The sequence below is a fragment of the Lepisosteus oculatus genome, chromosome 19 (assembly GCF_040954835.1).
Source record: "Lepisosteus oculatus isolate fLepOcu1 chromosome 19, fLepOcu1.hap2, whole genome shotgun sequence".
Taxonomy (NCBI): domain Eukaryota; kingdom Metazoa; phylum Chordata; class Actinopteri; order Semionotiformes; family Lepisosteidae; genus Lepisosteus; species Lepisosteus oculatus.
Window position 1 is genome coordinate 12,014,630 of NC_090714.1, and position 20,542 is coordinate 12,035,171.

The following is a 20,542-nucleotide window of genomic DNA, read 5'->3' on the forward strand; positions in this document are numbered from 1 at the left end:
GACCAACTGCAGCAATGCAAATCATACTCAATTTCCAGTTCCAGCCCGGTGGTCTGGAATGCAAGTTATCCAGCTTGTGTTGTGATTATAGCAGAAGTGCGTGCTCACCTGACCGTAAATTTACTGCCGAAAATGACATGCACAACACACAGAAGTTAAAAAGTAATCCGTATCCAGTGTTCATATACATTATTTTAAAATAAATTACATCAGTAATCAGCAAGTTTATCTCTCTGGAATTCTAGGATCCCCGCTAATCAGACTGAATTTGGAGGATATGTGATTGAAAGAGAATTTAATAGCCTGATTTAATTCAGAGTAGAAAATGGTTAACATTCATGACTGCAAACTCGAGGTTTGTTCTAATGATCCATGTGAACTGGGTTAACAGCAGATAACCATCAGGAAATGTGAAAGAGCTGATTGAATAGTCTTGCTTTTTATTTCAGCAGTTATACACTGGATTTGTCTTGGCAACACTAATAGTTTGTGAATAACATAGTGTAATGTGTTACTTTGCATGGTACTTTAGTTTTTTCCAGTAACAAGGACAAAACGCCAGTAATAAACTGGAATGTTGCTTGGTAAAGCTCGTTGGAGAGGTTAGTAAGTGGTGTTTTCTCAGTACTTTTTTGCTGTGTTCATGGACGTGAGGCTGACAACCATACAAAAACAAATCTACATCTGAGTTTTTAAAAAAACATCTGCATACCAAGCTAAAATGTCTTGAACTGTACATCTCAAACAGATGCACTTAGTGGCTTTGAGAAATGGAGTCCTTTCAGTTTAAATGACGTGATTTAAGAATTTTCCAGCCATTTACTGAAGAATGTGAGTGAGCATGTCTCGCAGGTTTTAAGCTTTTAAAATACGCTGTGTTTTGGTAGTCCGCAACAAGTGCAACAGTTTGGCAAGAGGGTTTGTTGTGGGTGTAAAATTAGATTTAGGCAGCACTGCATCTTTTTGTTCTTTTTTGTGTAACATTGACATGGGGGAAAAAATCCAGGCTTGTACATCAGAATAGCTTGTTAGTGCATTTTGCACAGGATTACCACCACAAATTAAGAATATCCACTAGCCATCTGTCGTGTTTCATTTGTGCATCAACAAATGAAGATATTTTAAGAAACGTTGCGTATGTCTCTAATCAGTGATAGGAGGCACTTAAATAGTGGAAAAGCAACTTTTGTCCTCTGAAGCCTTAGTATATAAATGCTACCCAAAGTCCTTGCATACCCTTGAGCTTCTCTGTAGGCTGTTCAGTATTCCCTGCAAAGCGTTATCAGTCTTATCTCTATGTAAACTAGGTAATCACTACTGCAGAGATTATATGCTGTGTATCCAGCACTTGGAGCACCTAGCAGAAGAGGCAAAGACATGTTTAAGGAGGCAGGATTTTCATTTTTCAGTTTTCGTGCTGTTACTGCTCTTGAAGTTCTTGGTGGTTTACTGCCCTGAGTCACTGTACATTGACGATCCAGCTAACCTAAATTCCTGCCCCATCTTTGTGAGGAGCCTGCAGGTGTATGGACAAGGAGGAATTGGTTCAAATTACATATGCAGGTTATTTAATTTGATGTTAAAGGGCCATGGAAGGGTTTATTCATCAAAATTCATCTTGATGCCGATCAAGTTCAGTTTGCCATAGGAATAAAAACATGTTTAACAGGACTTCGACTCTAATTGTTGAAAATTCCCTGAGATAATGACAGTCAGCTGTTAGGAGGAATATGTGAAGTTTTGAGGATATCAAGATTTTTTTTGCTTTATTTGTGAAAGGTGGAACTATGAATATTGGAATTCTAGACCACTACAGGTAGTTTGTAATGTATTAAGTGTTCGTCTTGGGTTTAACGTAACCTAATTGGCAGGGTGCAGATCCCAGTGCTCTGTTACAATTTTACTTCAAGCTCGGGCAAGCTGTGAAATATTTCTGTGGTTAGAGGGACACTTATGAAAAAGCTGTCTGTTGGTAGAGCTTTGCCGAGTCCTCTCCCCACAGTTATTCACAGACCCTTCGGTGTTTGATGTGCTAGTTTATCATTGCAATTAAGGCCTAAAAAGGGGAGAAGGAGAGGGGAGAGGAGCTGCAGCAGGGTTAGAAAGCGCCCACACGAAAGAATCCCAGAGCATGTGTAGACTTTTCTTTTCAGCCCTTCTGAGGGGCGCCCGATGAGTCAGTTCAGCCCTACGTAATAGAAATCCGCATTGCTTTCCCCCGCTCTTCCTCCAGAATCTCAGACCTAGAAGGGCAGGAGAAGTCGGTCCGTTGTATTGCGTCTGCCCTGCTGTACCCAGCAGCCCTTTCTTCTTTCCTTGCCCTGCAAAACAAAGTCCCAGCGGCCCCGCAGCTTACGTGTGCCGGCACGAAGGCTCGGCTTCCTCCGCCTGCCGGGTCGCATTCCACAGCTGACGGCCCGGCGCAGCGCGAAAGGAAGCGGCTCTCTGCAGAAACGAGACGCAGACGGAGCTCCTGCAGGCAGAATGTGACGCTGGTGCAGGCGCCTGCCCTCTCCCCTGTATCCTGCTATTTTAAATCTTGATTCTGCAATACCTCGGGATCGAGCGGCTAGTCGTCTGCAGTTGATTTGTGTGGGCAGCTGCTGGAAAGATCCCCCCCCGCCGCCACCGCCCCCACCCCCTTCCTTGTAGCCTGTGTTGTAGCTTCTCTCTGGGGCCCCCCACTACAGGCTGCAGGAGGAGTTGGCAAGCCTTGCTCTTGGAGCAGTAAAATGACACCATGCTTCTCCTCCATTTTCTAATGAAATCTCCCGAGTGGGAAAGCAACAGAAGTTGGAAACGAAGCGTCGGCCTTTCCAAACTTATTCCTGAAACCCGCGAGCGGGCTGGGTAGGAGGAGGAGGAGGAGGTGGGAAAACGGCTGATGCCATGCGATTTCCCCCCGGCTGTCGTTTGTCGCTTTTCTTCTCCCTTGTGCAGGTTTGTTGACGAGCCGTGCGCGTGTCGTCCGTCGCTTGCTCATAGTCCCGCGAGGCGCTCTGGCCGGACGGGCGCTGCGTAGCCGAGCTAAAGTGTTTAAAAGTTTAAAAAGACTCGGGGAAGCCTGGGCGGGCTGTGTGACGTGCGCGGAACAAGCAGAGCAGTTGCTTTAAAAAAAAGCGTCAGAATCGCGCTTGGTATGGCGATGGATCTGGCTGGAGGGAACCTGTCGGGAAAGGTCACGGTTTTTCACTGCAGCGTGTGGGTCCCCAGGTTTGCATTGCAGCTGATCTTTTTTTTTTTTAAACGTCGGCATTAATTACTGTGCTGTGAAACGTGCTGAAATTATCGAGGGGGGAAAAAAAGCCAGAGGGGTCTCCTTTTCGTTCCGGCGGTGTGCAGTCGATGAGGGGCTTGGGAGATGAAAGGGAAATCTCTGATGAGGAATAGCTAGGGTCATGACTCTTTGCTGCCATAATTAGTGTCTGTGTACTTTATTTCATACCAGGCAGACCGCAGTGGCACTGCAAGAGAATGAGGGTTCAAGGCTCAAAAGGACAAGTGCCCTTGCACGGGCTTATCACAAACAGTAGTATACTTTCTGATACAGAACCCTGCAGAGAGAAAAAAAAAAAGAGAAGGGTTTTGCTCACATGGTGTCTGGCTCTTTCAGAATGAAAATTGAAGTAGGACTCTTGTGAAATCAGCTGTTTTCGACAGGTGACGAATTTGTCCTTTCGTGTAAACCTGAAACAAGTTACATGCATACAGAAAAGCCACAAGAAAGGAGTTTAATGAGTAAAATGTAGCAGCAGAGTTAATTCAGTTCGCTGAGATTATGTAATCAATTATGCTTTTTTTGCTTGTAGCAACTGTTTAACATCCTTAAATCAGTCCTTCATTCAAATATTTCGGTAGGGCAGGAGGAGTCAAGTGCTCAGAACACTTCATCAGATTTGACTGTATTAGGATCTGTTTACATAGCATCGTCCTGCAGTTTCTGATCTATTTTTTCGGTGTTAACTTATTTAACTCTCTTCCCAATTTTTATTCACATTTGTCTTTTTATATTTTCAATTTGTTCAAACCCTTTTGAAGTAGGCTCTGTCTATTTAAGATTTTTTTTTTTCCAAATGTAGAGTGTTTTGGAAACTTGTCTAAAGGCGAATTTTAAGATCTCAACCCTTTTGAAGTAATTAATGAGGTCTGTCATTTCCAAAACAAGCCAGTGGCAATCGACATGCCTTTCTGCATACGTAACCTTTTTTAAAAAAACCATTCCACTTCTGTAGAGGCCTGAGCTGGAGGTGCCTTTCCCCCCTCAACACTATCTCAGCACTGAATCAAAATGTTCGTTTTGTAACTGCTCCTTTTTTTTTAGGGAGCGAAACAAAATTAAAAAGAAAGTTCTGGGCCGCCTGTCTGCGGCTGACCTATTGCTTTCTATCCAAAGAGGTTCTGTTGCTATGGAGAGAACAAGTTCTTTGCCAGAGCCTGTTATATAAATGGACACTCCAGATTTTTGCTTTAATACGGTGCACACTTGTCATCAAACTGTTCTGGGGCTGTACATTATTAGTGTCGGGTTGGAATTGACAGATTATTGATGTGAAGCATGTAGCATCCCGCATTTTGTATTTGCTGGCTTGGCACCTAATAATGGCTTTAACGTTGGAAGGGGGGTTGTGCTGCAGTGGTCCCAACAGAACAACTGGTTTGCTTCCTGTTGGTTTTTCTAATTAAAGCAAACCCCTTTGCAGTCTCTGTGCTCTGGAGCTGATGTTTGTCTGGGCCGTTTTGCTGCCTGCTGGTTGTCACTCTCCATTCATCTGTGAAATTGAGTAGAATTAGGGCACTGCTGTGGCAGAGGGTGGGGGTGTAGAGGCTAGTGTTAGCTTGCAGTAGCAGCCTGTAATAAATCCGCATTTTCTGTGTCCTTGAAACCGATACTGCTTTTCTGTGTCTGTGCGTTTTCCATTGCAATGAAAGCTCTTGTGATACAGCAGCGTTAGGTTTCTCCTGGCACGCAAGCCACTCGTGCTCATGTCCGATTCCTGTTTTCCTAGCTCAAGAGTGATGGAAACGCTGTCTTAATTTGGCAAAATAATGTTGAGCATTGGATGTTTAACTGCCTAGAGAGAAGTCATTAAAAAAATTGTCAATGGTAAAATCTTTCAGTCTAAACTTCTCAGTTTTACTGGTAATGCTGGCTAGGAAGTGCAGTTCAATAAAAGACCCAGGCTACAGGATGTCTCAGTAAATAGCGGTATAAAACAATGCCCGTTTTTGACTTTTGAATGTCTGGCTCAGTCGTTTTTTTTTTCTCCCCCCTTGGTTCCAGTGCCAGAACATATCAAGTCCAGTTTAAGCCAGCCTCAGCCTGCCAACCCGAACAGCGGCACTTCCACCGTAACCAGCACCGTCAGCAATGCCAAGCGGGCCCCAGCCAGCAGCCAGCCGCAAGCCCCGCCTCGATACCCGCCCCGCGAAGTTCCGCCGCGTTTCCGCCAGCACGAGCAGAAGCAGCTGCTGAGGCGGGGTCAGCCTCTCCCTGTCCTTGCTGCCACCCTGGGAACCAGAGCGCAGCCCTCCTCCGGCCAGCCAGGGGGCGCTCCGCCAGCCAGTGAGGGGTCGCTGCAGAACGGCACCAAGGCCCACCACCCAGGTAGGGTCCCTCCAGCCTAGTCGGCAACAGCCCCCCAGCTGCACACCAAAAAAAAAAAAAACCACGTCTGCTTGCGAGCGTTGACCGAGCTTCCGGGCTATGCAGTTCAGTCAAGCACAGTACCAGCCTCAAACCTCATAAGCCAGTCTGTTAGAAAAGAAAAGGCTAGCATCAGCCTTTGCAATGATCACATCAGTTTTCCGCCAGGCAGACCTTGATTCTGCTAAACTCACAGAAGCGTCTGCCAAGCAAGACCTGCTGCACCTTCTTCGAGTTATTCTGCTGCAACTACAGGAGTACACACGAGCTAAGAGGAAGTAGGTTTACACAAGCCCACTGGTAAGAGTAGGTGCTACCGAAGCCTTGCATAACGCATGCTGACTGCCATCTTCATAAGCCTGAAAGAGCTCAGTCGTATTAATGTCATTACAGAAGGTGAACACCGTTTTGCAAGGTGGCACAGAGTCATGCACGCACCTTGTTCAGCACGATGTGCACAGGCTGTACCTGATTCTTACTTCACAGGGAACTGGCTTTTAAAATGCGTTACAAGGCTTAAAATAAACATCCTGAAAATAGACCTGCAGAAGGACAGCACATCGGTCTTGCACAACTTTGCTGGTGGTTTTGTAAATCGTTCAGTTACATCTTCACAAAATGGGAACAGGCGGAGATGAAGCAAGGTTTGTGTGGCTTAGAGAGCTTGGAGAGTTTTAGGTATGCTTTATTTCTCCCCCCCCAAGTCATCCTTTGCTCTCCTGAACCCCGTTTCAACTATTCCCCCACACACAGGAGAGCAGACTGCCAGGAACATTGAGCTTTCTGCTGAAGTGGGGAAAACGGGAAGGTCTCAAACAGTACATGAAAGCACTGAAGTGAAAAAAGAGTCCTTAAATGTGCAAAGCTCTAAATGTTTTTCTGTATTAACAGGAGAATGAAAGTCGTAATGATTGATTGATAGGATGTTGAGCTTGGAAAAGAATTTAGTTTTGAAAATGCACAGTTTCTCTGTCCATTTGGTACTTAAATGTTTCATTGCTTGGCGCTTTGCAGAAGCCTTGTGTATCAATGTTTTGTGTATTGCTAAATTGAATCATGGAATGAATTGTACAGGAGGCAGGCTTTTAAGTATGAACTTCTAGATACTGTTAAGTGTGTGCTAACCACAGTGGGTAACGGATTTGTACTGCGGTGTGTATTATAAGATCTGTATCTAGCGGAGTGGGAGGGGCACGTGTTTTGCAGGTGTGCCCTTGTTGCTTGAAAATGTTATTGCGTATAATTTATTATAACAAAACTGACTTGCAAACTAAGAACGTCTTATCCACTGTTTATAATACGGTAAGTAACAGTCGTTTTTTACAGCGGTTCTCCCATGGACCATTTTTGCAGGGAAATGCACATTTAGAAGGGTGGACCCTGTGCTGGATAGCATGTTATTACTAATGTTGGTAAACACAGGGTCATGAACTTTAACCCCTGTGAACTCAGTTTTCTTAGCAGGCTGGTCAGAACAGCTCTTTCTTTTTCACTCACTCTCATATCTCTCTTCTTGTGGTCTTGCTTTTTTTTGTTTCGTAGGCATGCCTCCCATACGGGATTTGGTCAGCCACTCCCCTAACCAGACAGGTGATTACAATTTTTTTACCCCACTCTGGTTTCTTGGTGTCCCAGTGGACTTTAAATTGTTCTGAACAGGTTTATGCAATGTGCTAGGTGGCAAAAAAAGTCACTTGAATTTGCAAGCTTTTGCTGTATTTTCATATTTTGATTAGATGAAGGGAGTGATTTTTTTTTTTTTGAAGCCATGGGCCTGGTAGGAAGCTTGAAATTTGTCGTCACATTTTGATTACTGATCAGGAATGACCAGGTAGTTTCATTGTTAAGCAAAAATTCTTGATTACTAGATATTTTGGATGTCTTTTCATCTTTCCCCCCCAGTTTTGTATTGGGGAAGCACTTGAAATGTAAAAGTTTATTCATCCAGTTACAAGAGGGTAATCACCATGTTATGAAGTCCTGTAAAGAGTGAGCTGTGGGTGTAATAAACAGGAGCCAGTCAGCTTTGCAACTGGATACATATTCAGTACATGACTAGAAAGGTTTTTGCCCCATTTAAGGTGGAACAGTGACAGTCTTGTGTGAGCAAGCCCCTTACCATATGCTTAACAATATATCCAATACAGTGCAGAATCTAGATATTCATGAAATTTGGCTTTGGTAAACCTTAAGTGTACTGATTTTTAGTTTTAGTTATTGTGGCAGAATCAGTGTTTCAGAGCCCTGAGCTTTCACTTTCTGTATGTTTTTTGTATTGCAACAGTCTATCCTCTTGTGTATGGCAGTAGTCAAATCAAGTGACTTTGATACGAGGGTGATGGCTGCTCACACCATTGTGCTTTGCCTTTGGTCTTACTTTGCTTGATCTCATTCACTTTAAAAAATTCAGATTTTCCATCTCCGCTGCTGCTATGCTGCATGCTTTTTTCTGTAACTTTGCTTGTGCGGTTCTGAGCCCAGTACTTCACAAATACAGTACTCCGGCATCTGCTCCAGCTTTGACACTTCATACTTTTTTATTCTGAAATGTCTTTGGCAGTGTTATGTTGAGGCATCATTCTGGAACCTCACAAACAATGTGGCAATAGAAGTATTCATGCGAAGGGTACTGTTATTTCCAAATGCATATTCACAATATTGTGTGCTGTAAAAAAAAAAAGCCAGTTATCTCCTACTTACCACTCTCTGTAAATATTTATATTTGAAACAGCGGTACTGTAATGAATGAAGGAATAGTTTCAGAACACAGCTTGGAATGACTCAAGAGCGCTGTTGTGAGAAAGTACCTGGGGATAAATGGGACTCTAAAGGGTGAAAATGAACAACTGTTATGAGGCTCAGATAATGTGCATAATGCAGCCAAGTGATCCGGTTTTGATTGCTTGTAGATCGAGTATGTCTATCGAAAGGGCAGAAGGTGTAGGACCTGGATTGTTTAAATAAATCTCTGCGGGGGTCTTCTCGTTGGATTACCCTGAGTGCTTCCTTGCTCCTGCTTTACGTGGGTCAGAGTTGGTGTTTACAGGGTTAATATTTGATGTGCCCCTCAGCGCTCTTTATCTTTCCTGCAAGTGGGTGCCCTGTTGTGTAGAAGGGATACAGGGGCTGCACTGTCGGTTTAGTGTTCAGCGCCCTCTGCCGTGCAGTACTGGAGCCTGCCGTGCGTGCTGTACACCGTGACTGGAATAGTTAAACACTTTTTCTGGAAGACAAAAGGAAACAAGAAACCCGAACAGCACAGGAAACATCAGCACTGCTGTAACAGCGCAACCGGACTACTGCCAAGACCGAGTGCATTTGTGCTAGTCTGTTTTATAATGGAATTGTTTTTGATTTGTTTTGCTCTCCGCAGCCTTATGCCATTCACATACTTGAACTGAAATCAAAAGCTTCTACAAACGCTAATTTCATAGCAAAATGTTCAGCATACTTCAAAGCATTTATCCAACAGCATGTGAGTACAGCAGGCGTATGTCCGATGATAGAGAAGGTCTGTTCCGTTTTGGCAGCAGTCCTCCCCTCTGCCTTTTTCTGGGACGTCTGCAGAAAAGCTTGCGCATTGCTGTTTGGTTACTGTTGCTGTGATTTCTATTGGCAGCGTTTCAGTATCGACTTGTGTGCACTGGTGCAGGCTGCAGTTCACCTTTCTTTAAAAAAAAAAAACTGAGCATGAAATAAAAGCTCAGGGAAAAAAGCAGTCAAGCCTGTTTTTTGTAGTGTTTTGGAGAAATATTGATTAAAAGAGGAATCTCGTGTGCCCGTGTGCTTTTGTCAAGATGCGTCCCTCGCCCTAGACTGGAAGGGAGACGAATCTGAGACTTGGCAAGCGAACAAGAGTTCTTAAGGGAGTCTTGGCAGCCATCTTGCAGTGCAGTTGGAAAGCGCAGTCTAGCAGAAATATGGAAGTTTAATTTCAGGTCGGTGCCGGAGACAGAGAGCGAGACGGGAGTGTTTGTGAAGATGCCGATGAGGGTGAATGGGTGGGGGTGGTGGGGGCTAGCAGTTGGCGTGGGGGTCACCCCAGCAGTGGAGTGAGAGGAGAACCCAGATGAGGAAAGAAAAGGGGGGAAAAACACTCCTTGGCTGCTGTACCCTTTTTTCTTCCCTTTCCGCGCACTGCTGGGCTCATGCCGCTGGTACAAAATGGCGACAGCTGCGTTGCGATGGGGAGGGCTGCGCTTTTGGCTGGCACGTTTTGGGCTCCTGCAGGACAGGGTACGGGGGCCGAGGGCTGGGGATGGGAGGCGTGCGTTTGGGCAGCCCTGTCCTGTGGATCTGCAGAAGTACGCTGACCAGAGCACAGTGGAAGCAGGAATATCCTTTAGAAAGAGAACCTGCACCCTGCCCTGCTGGCTGTTTGCAGCTCCGAGTCTGGTGATGTTTTGTTTTAAGTGCACTATGGGTTTAATTGGCGTTACGGTCTGTGTGCCATCCGCAGCGGTTGTTTTTGGGCAGAGGGGTGTGTCAGCGCTGTCTTGTCTGTAAATTTAGTTAAAGAATGGACACATTTTATTTTCCTATGGAATGGAGATATTAGAAGTTTGTTGGATGGAGAAATACAACTTGACATCTTTTGAGCACTCTGAAGCCTTATTGTACAACGCACAACCTTGGAGGGAAATGATCAAATTCTTTTATCAAACCTACAAAGACCAATTGAATAGTGTTGCAGTGTTATTCTTCAAGTTCTGTAGGATTAAAATGCAGTTCTGTTTTCTCTTCAGTTTAAATGGCGTTTTCTTATTAAACATTAACTTTTTCTTCTACTGTTTATAATGCTAAGAATGATACATTTTTTCATAAATAAAGGGTGAGCCAGGAATTCATAAAAATGAATTCAACAGTCTTTCCCCAGTCCCACTCGGTACTGAAAGAACTGTCCTCCCATACGTGCCACTAAATGCCGGACATTTCCTAAAATCTAAATTACGAATAACGCAGTATGTTGGGCTTGTGTCGTTACTCTGGCTTTCATTTGAATTCGAGGTCGGGTTTCCTTCAGAGACGCCCTGGATGTAAGTATAAAGGAAGGTTCAGTCTTGGCTGGAATTAACGTGCTTTTCTATTTCTGTCGCTCCTCAGATTTGAATCGCAGTGGTCTGGGATCTCATTATGAAAATTCCCACTGGGGTTCCGGCTCAACTGGCAGCGATTCGAACACCAACTGGGACAAAGTCATCGTAGACGGCTGCGACAAGGAAGCCTGGCCTTCTATCACTGGTAGCGACCCAGAGTTAGCCTCAGAATGTATGGACACTGACTCTGCCTCAAGCTCTGGGTCTGAGAAAAACCTTAGTATAATGGCTTCTGGGAACACTGGTGGTGACGGCGATGGCAGTAGGCACGGCAGTGGACATGGTTCTCATTTTATGGTTGCAAATGGCAGCAATAACGTGGGCAATGGGAGTATTAAGGGGCCATGGGGCTCATCCTCTGGCTCAATGCTAAGCACATGTCAAGGCCCCGGGGAGAATCCCAACAGCAAGCTAACAGAAAGTAGCCATGGTAAATTAAACGCATGGGGTACCCTAGGTTCCTCAACCAATGGAGGTAATCCAAGCACTTTGAACCCAAATGCCAACCATGGTGCCTGGCCTGTTTTGGAAAACAGTGGGCATAATCAGCACGGGTCTGTGGGCAACGGAAATGGCAACACCAGTATCCAACGTAGCACCATAGGTCAGACGCCTGGCAGTCAGAGTATTAACTCTAAGGGGGGTGACTCCACCCATGCATCCTGGGGCAGCCTCCAGGACAACACCCCCGAGTCTGAAGTCAATGGTACAAGTAAGGTTTCGTTAAGCGGGCAACCTCAAAACCTTAACACTGAAATGAATGGACCAAATAACACTACTAACTTGATGACCTCTAGTTTACCAAACTCTACTGGTTCAATGCAGATGAACGAACTGCCTACAGGGCACCGAGCCTGGCGTGTGGGCACAGGGAGCTCCACTCAGCTCCAGGCCTCTTCAGTTTCTAATGGCACTTCCATTTCTCAGCAAGGCAACAGCGAGGGAATGAATGGTACGGCATGGGGAGCTCCACCAGGCACTAACTATTCTGGAGACAAATGCCCAGTTCCTAAAGGCCAAGCTGTGGGTGACACTGTGAATGCAACTCTAATGCAGTCTGGGATTAACGGATCAGCTGCAGGCGCTGCTTCTTTTAAGAATAATAATAACGGGGTGGGGGGTCGTGGAGGGGGGTGGGATTCAGGGGCGGCTTGGGGAGCAGGGAATGGTGTTGGCCCTGTGGGGATCCCTCGCCCCTGGGGGAGCGCCTCCTCGTCGTCCTCATCTTCCTCCTCCTCCTCTTCTTCAAACACTGGCACTAAGGTCTCCAAGGGAGAGTGGAACAGCCTGCCCAACAACAATCAGCATTCCAACGACGGCGGAATTGGGAGCAGGAAGGGAACAAACGGCTGGAAGTCTCTGGAGGACGATGCTCTAGGGGTCGGGGGCAGCAACGGGCAGGTACCCCAATCGAGCGAGCAGGGCGGCATGTGGGCCAAGTCGGGTGGCAGCGAAGGCAGCGGTGAAAGCACGGGCAGCCGCAGCGACAGAATGAGCGGAGATGCGCCCCGTGGTCGAGACCGCCGAAAGGCAAACCCCCAGGGGCCGGTACAGAACGTGATCTCCAGGTCCGACCTGGACCCCCGTGTCCTGTCCAACACGGGCTGGGGCCAGACCCCAATCCGACAGAACACCGCCTGGGACATCGAGGCCACCTCGTGCAACGACAAAAAGACTGACAACGGGACGGAGGCGTGGGGTGGCTCCGTCTCCCAGGCATCTGACTCAGGGGGATGGGGGGACGGGCCCAGCGCCAACAGCAACGATACCTCATCAGTATCTGGGTGGGCCGATCCAAAGCCTGCCCCTGGGTGGGGAGACACCAAAGGCTCTAGTGGCCAAGGGGGGTGGGAGGACAATTCTGCTGCTACGGGAGTGGGCAAGAGCAATCAGTCTTGGGGAGGTAGCAAAGAAGACAAGTCTTCTACGTGGAGTGATGCACAAAAGGTCAAACAGGGATGGATGGAAGGACAGAAATCTAACCAGGGTTGGGGGACTCCTTCTGGAGCGGGTTGGGGAGGAGATGTTCCACGGGGGAACCACTGGGGCGACCCTCCCAAGTCAGGTTCAGGCGGCTGGGACAGTGACAGCGACCGCTCGGGATCTGGCTGGAGCGAGACGGGCCGCGCCGGCGGTGGCAACACCTGGAGGGGCAGCGGAGGGGGCAACTCTCCCAATACCGCAGGACCATCTGGCTGGGGAGATCCTAATAAGGCTAACAATCAGGGCCAGGGATGGGGGGAACCTCCCAAACCCAGCCATCCTGCCCAGGGCTGGGGCGATACCGGCAAGCCCCGCAACTCCCCCGACTGGAACAAGCCGCAGGATGCGACAGCAGGGCCACCCTCTTCCTGGGGCACTGGTACCTCACAGCCAGGGCCCTCTACCAACAACAAGCCATCGGGTTGGCTTGGGGGGCCCATCCCGGCCCCCCCAAAAGAGGAGGAGTCAACGGGTTGGGAGGAGCCCTCCCCAGAGTCGATCAGGCGCAAGATGGAGATTGATGATGGCACCTCAGCCTGGGGGGACCCCAGCAAGTACAAGTACAACAATGTGAACATGTGGAACAAGAACAGCGTTGCTGACCAGGAAACACAAGCCTCATCACAGCAACATCCCCCACAGCCTCTACCGCCACCAAGTGCCATACCCAGCAAGGAGAAGGGTAAGTGACTCAGCATCTTCTGCGCTTTCATCTCTAGGCTTTTGCTTTGTGAAGATTTATTGGCCTGTGACTAATTCCTTTTAACTTATTAGTTGAGCTTGTTTTAAGCGGCTAACCCTGACTGTTTGGAGCCCAGCTCTGTGCTGGAGGTAGAATGTTTCTCAATAGGAAAGCGGGGCATTTCTGTACAACCAGCCCTTTTAACTATTGATGTTACCATGCACCAGAAATGCCCCACACCTTATCCAAATAAACTTGGGTGTATTGCCCTGCTTCTCTAGACCCCTTTTGAGAAAGGGATTACATTATACCTGTGGAATTGTGAACTGAATCACTTCCCTGCAAAAGCTACACCTAGATACACAGAACACTTTGCCCAACGCTGATGGGGGGGGATCCCGATACTAGGAACCACACACCTGTTTGAAAGGATACAGGTGGTGTATGCCTTTAGAAAAAGTTCTGTCCAGGATAAAACCAGCGTGTTGGAAAATAGGCTGAAGAAAGTTCTGCCGCATTATTTCTTCCAGCCAAGCTGTGCAAGGGGAAAAACAGGCTTGAGTTTCATCATCGCTGATGCTGCAGTCATATGGTGGCAACTTGAGCAGCAGCCTACATAGCAGTGTTGCTATTTTTAAAGGGGAATTTAGAGCATGGGGTTTTTTACATTCAATGAAAGGAAGCTGTGTGTGACATAACAAAATGTTATGTCACTGTGAGTGGGGGGGGATGTTTGGATGTTCAGGCTGGCATCAGAAAAGGAGCTACAATAATGTCCGACTTTGGAAAGGTTGAGATTTTAGTTATGTTTTTGAAGAGAAGCAGCAAAAATGTTTGGAAGAGCCTATATTATATCTCCTGAAGCAGAAGTGCCCATTTCGTGCGTGCTGAAAATCTTTTATCAAGGTTTAATAAAAAAAATCATAGTACACTTTAATATCTTGCAAAATTGAATGTTTGTCGTCAAAGCTAACCCAACCTCTATGCCACAGGCTGGGGCGAGCCATACAGAGCACCGCCCAAAGCAGAGTCTTCATGGGGGGAGCCTACCGGTCCCCCCGTGGCTGTGGACAACGGCACGTCGGCCTGGGGCAAGCCCATGGACACGGGGACGAGCTGGGAGGAAGCTGGTGTGGAGAGCGCGGGCACAGGCAGCTGGAGCGGCCCCGCAGTGGGACAGCAGCCACCACATAAACCTGGTGAGTCCGTGTCCCTTCTGTTGTGGGGAGCGTAGCAAGTGGGGGGCCACCTTTCAACTGGGCAGGAGACATCCACGAACAGTTTGGGGAAAGACGGACAGGGTTTAAGCAAATACTGCATGGGTGGGTGGACGACCACTGTCATCCTGCTCTGCTTAGCCTGTTCCAGGCTTCACTGCCTGTAGAAATCCTGTCATTTCCAGACATCCAGGAAGTGTTCTGTGCAGTTTTTCACCACACCCACACGAGTGTGGAGGTGCGTGCGTGTGTGAAGAGAACCCGCGTGTTCTTTTTGCCCTTTGTTAATTTTGCTGGTCAGTGACTTGTGTGCCGTCTGTGTCGTGATGCTAGGACCCAAACCTATGCAAGATGGCTGGTGTGGCGAAGAGATGCCCATGCCAAGTATGCGCCACTCGAGCTGGGAAGACGAGGAGGATGTCGAGATTGGGATGTGGAATAACACTCCTTCCCAAGAGATGAACCAGTCTGGGAACTGGCCTTCGTGCATGAAGAAGTTGCCTCCAAAGGTGAGTGGGGGTGGTGATTTCCCAATTCTTTTTCCCCGTTTCAGCAACCACGTATATGTGATCAGGAGTGACTAACATCTCAAAAGGCATTAGGTCTCAGAAGGCAGGAGTCCTTGTGGTACAGATTCTACATACAGACGTGATTACTGATCTGAAAAAGTGTATTGAAAACATTGGTATTGCGTGACAATAAGGTATTATCCCTGAGCTGGGCATTCTTTTATTCAGGAGCTGTCAGCAGGAGAGCTGCTGTGAAAAATACTTAAGACCATTCTGAAAAGTAGAAAGAAATGTTCTGGTATTGGAGCAAACGGTGCTCGCTGGGAGGCTTCATCGCCGGTTTTCTTCAAAGTGGAATTAACCTCTGCTTATTCTTAAGCGCTTTTATAAGAAATTTAATGCCGTGTATGTAGTTCAATTTTAAAATGAGTCTCTTTCAAGGCAATTTTGTATTTTTCTCTAGGGCAATATTAAAGGAGGCAACAAGCAGGACGATGTATGGATCAATCAATTTGTGAAGCAATTTAACAATATTGGTTTCTCTGTAAGTATTGCTTTCAAGGTTTCAGTGTACAGTTGGTTAAGGCAAGCAAGTTAGTTAGTGGCAAACTTCACCCAGTCTTGCATGGGAGTAATTATTTTTTTTTGCCTTGATAAAATTATTATAATAGAAAAAGATCCTGTTTATCCCCAAGATCCTATAGCACTTTATATTCAGAGCTAATGGGACGTGTGTGAAAAGGAGAAAAGGAAACCGGCTAGGGCTCATTTTAATTTCATAAAGTCAATGGAAAGATTTACTGCCTCGGATATGAATGCATGGCTTCAGGCAAACGGAAATGTTTGGTTTTTTTTACAGAGGGAATCTTCAGACGAACCCTTGAAGAGCAATAAGATGGAATTGCCTGGAGGTGTGTTTTGTGTTTATTTACAGTTTTTTAAAATTAGGATTGACAGAGATGCTTATTGTATAGCAGCTGTCCATACTTTTTAAACCGATTTATTGCATTGATTAAATGCTTGCAAAAAAATTGAAAGAGAGGGTAATTGTTACATATTAAACGTTGTATAAAGACGCGTTTAGGAAATAGCTAAAAATATACTTTACGTGCAGTGTTAAGTCATCAGCTTGAGTTTTTGTTGCAATCTCTGTTGGGCTAGTTTATGCAGGTGTGGAATATTAAGGTTCTGCTGTTCGCAGGAATGTTACCTGACAAGCGCATGGATATGGATAAGCACGGTCTGAATATTGGAGAGTATAATGGTGTGATTGGAAAGAGCCCTGGCTCACGCCATCAGATTTCCAAAGAGTCTTCCATGGAGCGCAGTCCCTACTTTGATAAGGTGAGAACCAGGCGAATGAGACACAACCACAGAGCTTTCTCCCCTGTGGCACTGCTGCTGGAAATCCAAAGCTACATCAGGCTTCCTTCATTTGACCACAGCACCTTAGATATAGATTCAGTCTTCAAGTTAAGAGCTTTGCATGAAATGCTTACCGGCTTTATTAGAGCTTGGGATAATACTGCAGATCAGAGGAATATTGTGTGTCCAGCCAATTGACACTGCTTGGTTGTGCAGCTTTCAATTTGCAGGTGTTTCTTGTGTTTCTTGTTCCTTGTTTTTTTCTACTTCTTAGGCTTCAGTGCTCCCTGACTTTAACAGATTAACGAAAGGTCAAAACATGATGCACCAGAGGCACAGAAGAGATCAAATTTAAGAGTGTTAATTTTAACATTGCAGCCCTGTTAATGTTATAACCATTGGAATAGCTTTTGTCACTATTGTTGACACAGGTTAACAACCAAGCATAGGGTATATTTGTTTTGTTGTATTATACTGAAATATTACCTGGGATGTGGTTGGGGGACACTGTAGCTTTTTGCATTAGTTCTTGGAGCTGATTATTCTAACTTGGATTTTCTTTCCTTTCTGCTCTGCTCTCTCTTCCCTGATGACACTGGGTTTTCATCTGGTATCTTAATACCCCTGCTCCTGACGCTGCTGTGCCTCTCTCTGCCTCTTTGCTTGCTGGTTGGTGCTCTGCAGCTATCTCTATCCCTGTCTGGTCAAGATGGCATTGTAGCAGAAGAGCCACAAAATGTACAGTTTTCATCTAATCAAAATATGAAGCTTCCCCCTTCAAACAATGCACTACCTAATCAGAGTCCTGGCTCTGTGTCGGGGCTGAGCCTCCAAAACTTGAATTCGGTCAGACAGGTGAGTTAAACAGGACGCGCGGCCTTTTGTTATAGGGAATCGGTAAATTGTTTAAAATGCATTAGGTCACCAAATAAAGCACATTTTAAGCGTTATAGCTGTGTATGTTATTTCAGTTGTTTTGGTGACCAGCTTCATTCTGTTACGTGCTTTCTAAGGGATAATTGTGAACCAGTTGTTTCCTCTCGTGTGTTGTAGAATGTCAATCCCGGGTTCAGTGGCAGTAATGCAGCAGCACAAGCCAGGAGCACACAACAGCCTCCAGCACAACCTCTGAACTCATCTCAGCCTAATCTCCGCGCACAAGTGCCTCCTCCATTGCTTTCCCCTCAGGTAACTCCCGTGGGCCCTCGGTAAAAATGTCAGTTGCAACACAAAAGTGGCCTCACTTCAAAGCGAGCTTGGGGCCGGTTCATGTCCTTAATCTGAGTTTAATGACATTTCTCTTTTTCCTCAGGTTCCAGCATCATTGTTGAAATATCCTCCAAACAATGGAGGTCTGAACCCTCTGTTCGGGCCACAGCAGGTAGCTATGCTGAACCAGCTTTCCCAGCTCACCCAGCTCTCCCACATCTCTCAGCTGCAGGTGTGTAGAACGAGCCAGGCGGTTTAAGCATTGAGAAAACTTGGAAGGGGTCGTTGACTGAGGCAACCTGTCATTTAAACAGAGAATGGAGCTCTGCATGTACTAACAGTGTATTTTTTAAAAATGAAAAATCAGGTCTTTTAACAAATCTAATTAAGAGTAAATTTCAGAGTAAATGACATTTACTTTTTTGTCATATACTTTGCGCAGAGGTCTTCTCAGCTCCTGCTGTTATTTAGAATGGATACCACGGTCCCTGTTTCTATTTTAAGAGGATATCTCTTCCCCCTACTCTCAAGAAGAGCGATACCAGTGCAGTGGTGATAACCTTTAACAAAGACATATAATTCCCAGTTCAGACAAACAGGTGCGGGCTCTGTGCTGTTTAGTTGACAAGCTATACCTGAGAACTGGGTGTTGCACAGTAAAGTGGTTTAAAATGCATTTTAGGTTGAACAGAAAGCCTTTTGCTTTTTATTTTTGGGTGGTAAGAGGCTATTTTGGGGTTACGCTAGTACTCTACAAGTAGCGCCTTGCTTTTCCAGATGAGCAGGAGTTGGGAAGAGAGGAAATGGCAGTGAACTCTTAACTGGCTTGCTGCCTCTTGAAGTTCTGAAGGGTGTAAATCTAATTCAACGTGCTTTACAAACTGTGAAGGGGACAAAAACAAGTTTGTACGGACCGAAGCTCCACTTCGGACAGAAAAGCGTACAGGAGGTTCAGCACCTCTCTCTTTTGAGTAACCTGTTGGTTCTAGCAACCTGACAAGAAAAAAGTGCCTCCTGTTCTCGCTTCCAAATGGCTGTATTGTCTTTCAAGTAAGCAGTGGGTTTCAGGCGATGTTGACGCGTCTCCATGCTTGATCATTTCAGCGCCTCCTCCTTCAGCAGAAGGTACAGAACCAGAGAAGCATGCCTATTGGTGGCCGTCAGCAGCAGGACCAGCAGGTATGGCTTAGTTGGGCTGTCGCACTTTTTACTTGTTACCTCCATCGTTACACTGATAGCAGTGCTTGGTTTTTTTCCCCCAACTTGAGCCGTAGTTATGGAAAGCTCTAAGAACATGAGAAAGGTTAGGAATGAGAGGAGGATTTGTTGGACTGTTTCACATTCTTCAGGGGTCATGTCACTGGCAGGCTGTGACTAAGTTTCTCCGAGCAGCATGCTTGGCTCAGTGTCAGCCGCAGGGGGTGGAGTTAGGGTTTGTTGGCCAAACCACTCCCTGCTCCTGCTTCCCAGCCCCAGCAGTGTCACTAAGGGGCATAACAGCTCAGTTGGGTGCTGAGCCTCCTGTCTTGAAAGATGCATAGCTTGTTGGAGGCTGTCTGCACTTGCTCAATCACCTTGTGTGTTCAACAGAGTGGATGTGTATATAATGAAAAGAATAGTCATTTTTACTCTTCTGTATGTATCTTTATTTACAACTGACTTTGATTTTCCTCCCCATTGATGGAAACTTTCTCTATCTAGCCCATTGTCTCACAATGATGCTCGTTCGCTCTTGATGGCTCTCTCACCGCGCCTTCCTTGTGCTCCGCGTCGCAGGGTCGCCCTCTAGGCACTGCTCACCAGATGATGCCGCCCCCGCGCCACCTGGACCCCTCCCTGATGAAGCAGCAGCAGCAGCAGCAGCCTTCCCCCCAGCCGTCATCTCTGCACCAGCCTGGCCTCAAATCCTACCTGGAGAACTTCATGCCCCACAATGCATCTGACTTGCAGAAAGAGCAGAACACACTCAATTCATTCAGTAATTTCCCTATAGGTGGGTTTCCTTCCCATCCTAACTTAGGGCAGGCTGACTCTCTGTTGCACCAAGCTGTGAAGCACCCTCTGTCTGGTTCAGACGGTTCAGGCTGTTACCCAGCTGGCAGTAGCCACAGTCATAGCCTTTTTAGCCCTCCACTGAGCAATGGCCATGCTGGGCCAGGCTCGCCCATCTACCACCGGGCAGGGAGGACCTTTGCCAGCAACGAAAACCACACTTTATCAACAAGAGGTGAATAAGCCTGCTTTTCTTAACCTACCTATCCAGCTCCCTGCATCCATCCTTTGCTGCATTTCTTCAGAAAGCATTCATTACAAGAAGGTGGGGTTGGGGAGGTTATGTCTTGCTTTATCAATGGTGTGACATTGATCAGCTTAGGTGGGAGGGAAAATGAAAGTGTTCCTTAAAGCGACTTGATACATTGCCTGGTGCAAGCCTTTTCTCAAGCCTTTTGGTACTGATAGGCTGCCTTTTGTGTATAATGGTTATGGAATACTTGGTCCTTTTATGAATCAGGCTGTTTTCACACTTTCTTTTGCACTTAGATGTGTTCATATAAGCTTTTAACCAAGGCATACATGTAAAATCAAAGTGGTCACACCAGGACTCCATAAAAAAGCTAAAGCTTGCCATGTTTGACTAGGCCAGTACCCTTGGTTTACGTGTAGCACCTGAATATCTTTAGAAGTGCAAGATAGACTTTTTCCAGAGTGCTTTACAACCAGATGAGCCTTTCTTATCAGTTTGTTCAGTCACCCTACCATAGACTTGCTATGCATTGCTTTGCACATTGCCTGCGGCCCAGCATATTTGCTGACCTATATCTAAATGACAGAATACA

At 46.3% G+C, this 20,542-nt stretch overlaps 1 protein-coding gene across 16 annotated transcripts in view; it reads left to right on the forward strand.

Annotated features, from left to right (window-relative positions):
- Positions 1–20,542, forward strand: part of LOC102690347 (trinucleotide repeat containing adaptor 6A) — a 125,605-nt gene that overhangs the window by 94,891 nt on the left and 10,172 nt on the right. For 12 of the 16 annotated variants that reach the window (XM_069181014.1, XM_069181017.1, XM_015360166.2 and 9 more), the window contains 13 exons: positions 5,282–5,605; positions 7,187–7,234; positions 10,748–13,405; positions 14,398–14,604; positions 14,956–15,131; positions 15,595–15,675; positions 15,991–16,042; positions 16,333–16,475; positions 17,181–17,351; positions 17,550–17,684; positions 17,809–17,937; positions 18,810–18,884; positions 19,482–19,932. In XM_069181014.1, coding sequence (XP_069037115.1) covers positions 5,282–5,605; positions 7,187–7,234; positions 10,748–13,405; positions 14,398–14,604; positions 14,956–15,131; positions 15,595–15,675; positions 15,991–16,042; positions 16,333–16,475; positions 17,181–17,351; positions 17,550–17,684; positions 17,809–17,937; positions 18,810–18,884; positions 19,482–19,932 — 4,650 coding nt within the window. The remainder of the gene's footprint in view (positions 1–5,281; positions 5,606–7,186; positions 7,235–10,747; positions 13,406–14,397; positions 14,605–14,955; positions 15,132–15,594; positions 15,676–15,990; positions 16,043–16,332; positions 16,476–17,180; positions 17,352–17,549; positions 17,685–17,808; positions 17,938–18,809; positions 18,885–19,481; positions 19,933–20,542) is intronic. The other 4 variants (XM_015360173.2, XM_015360172.2, XM_015360176.2 and 1 more) reach the window with 4 other exon arrangements.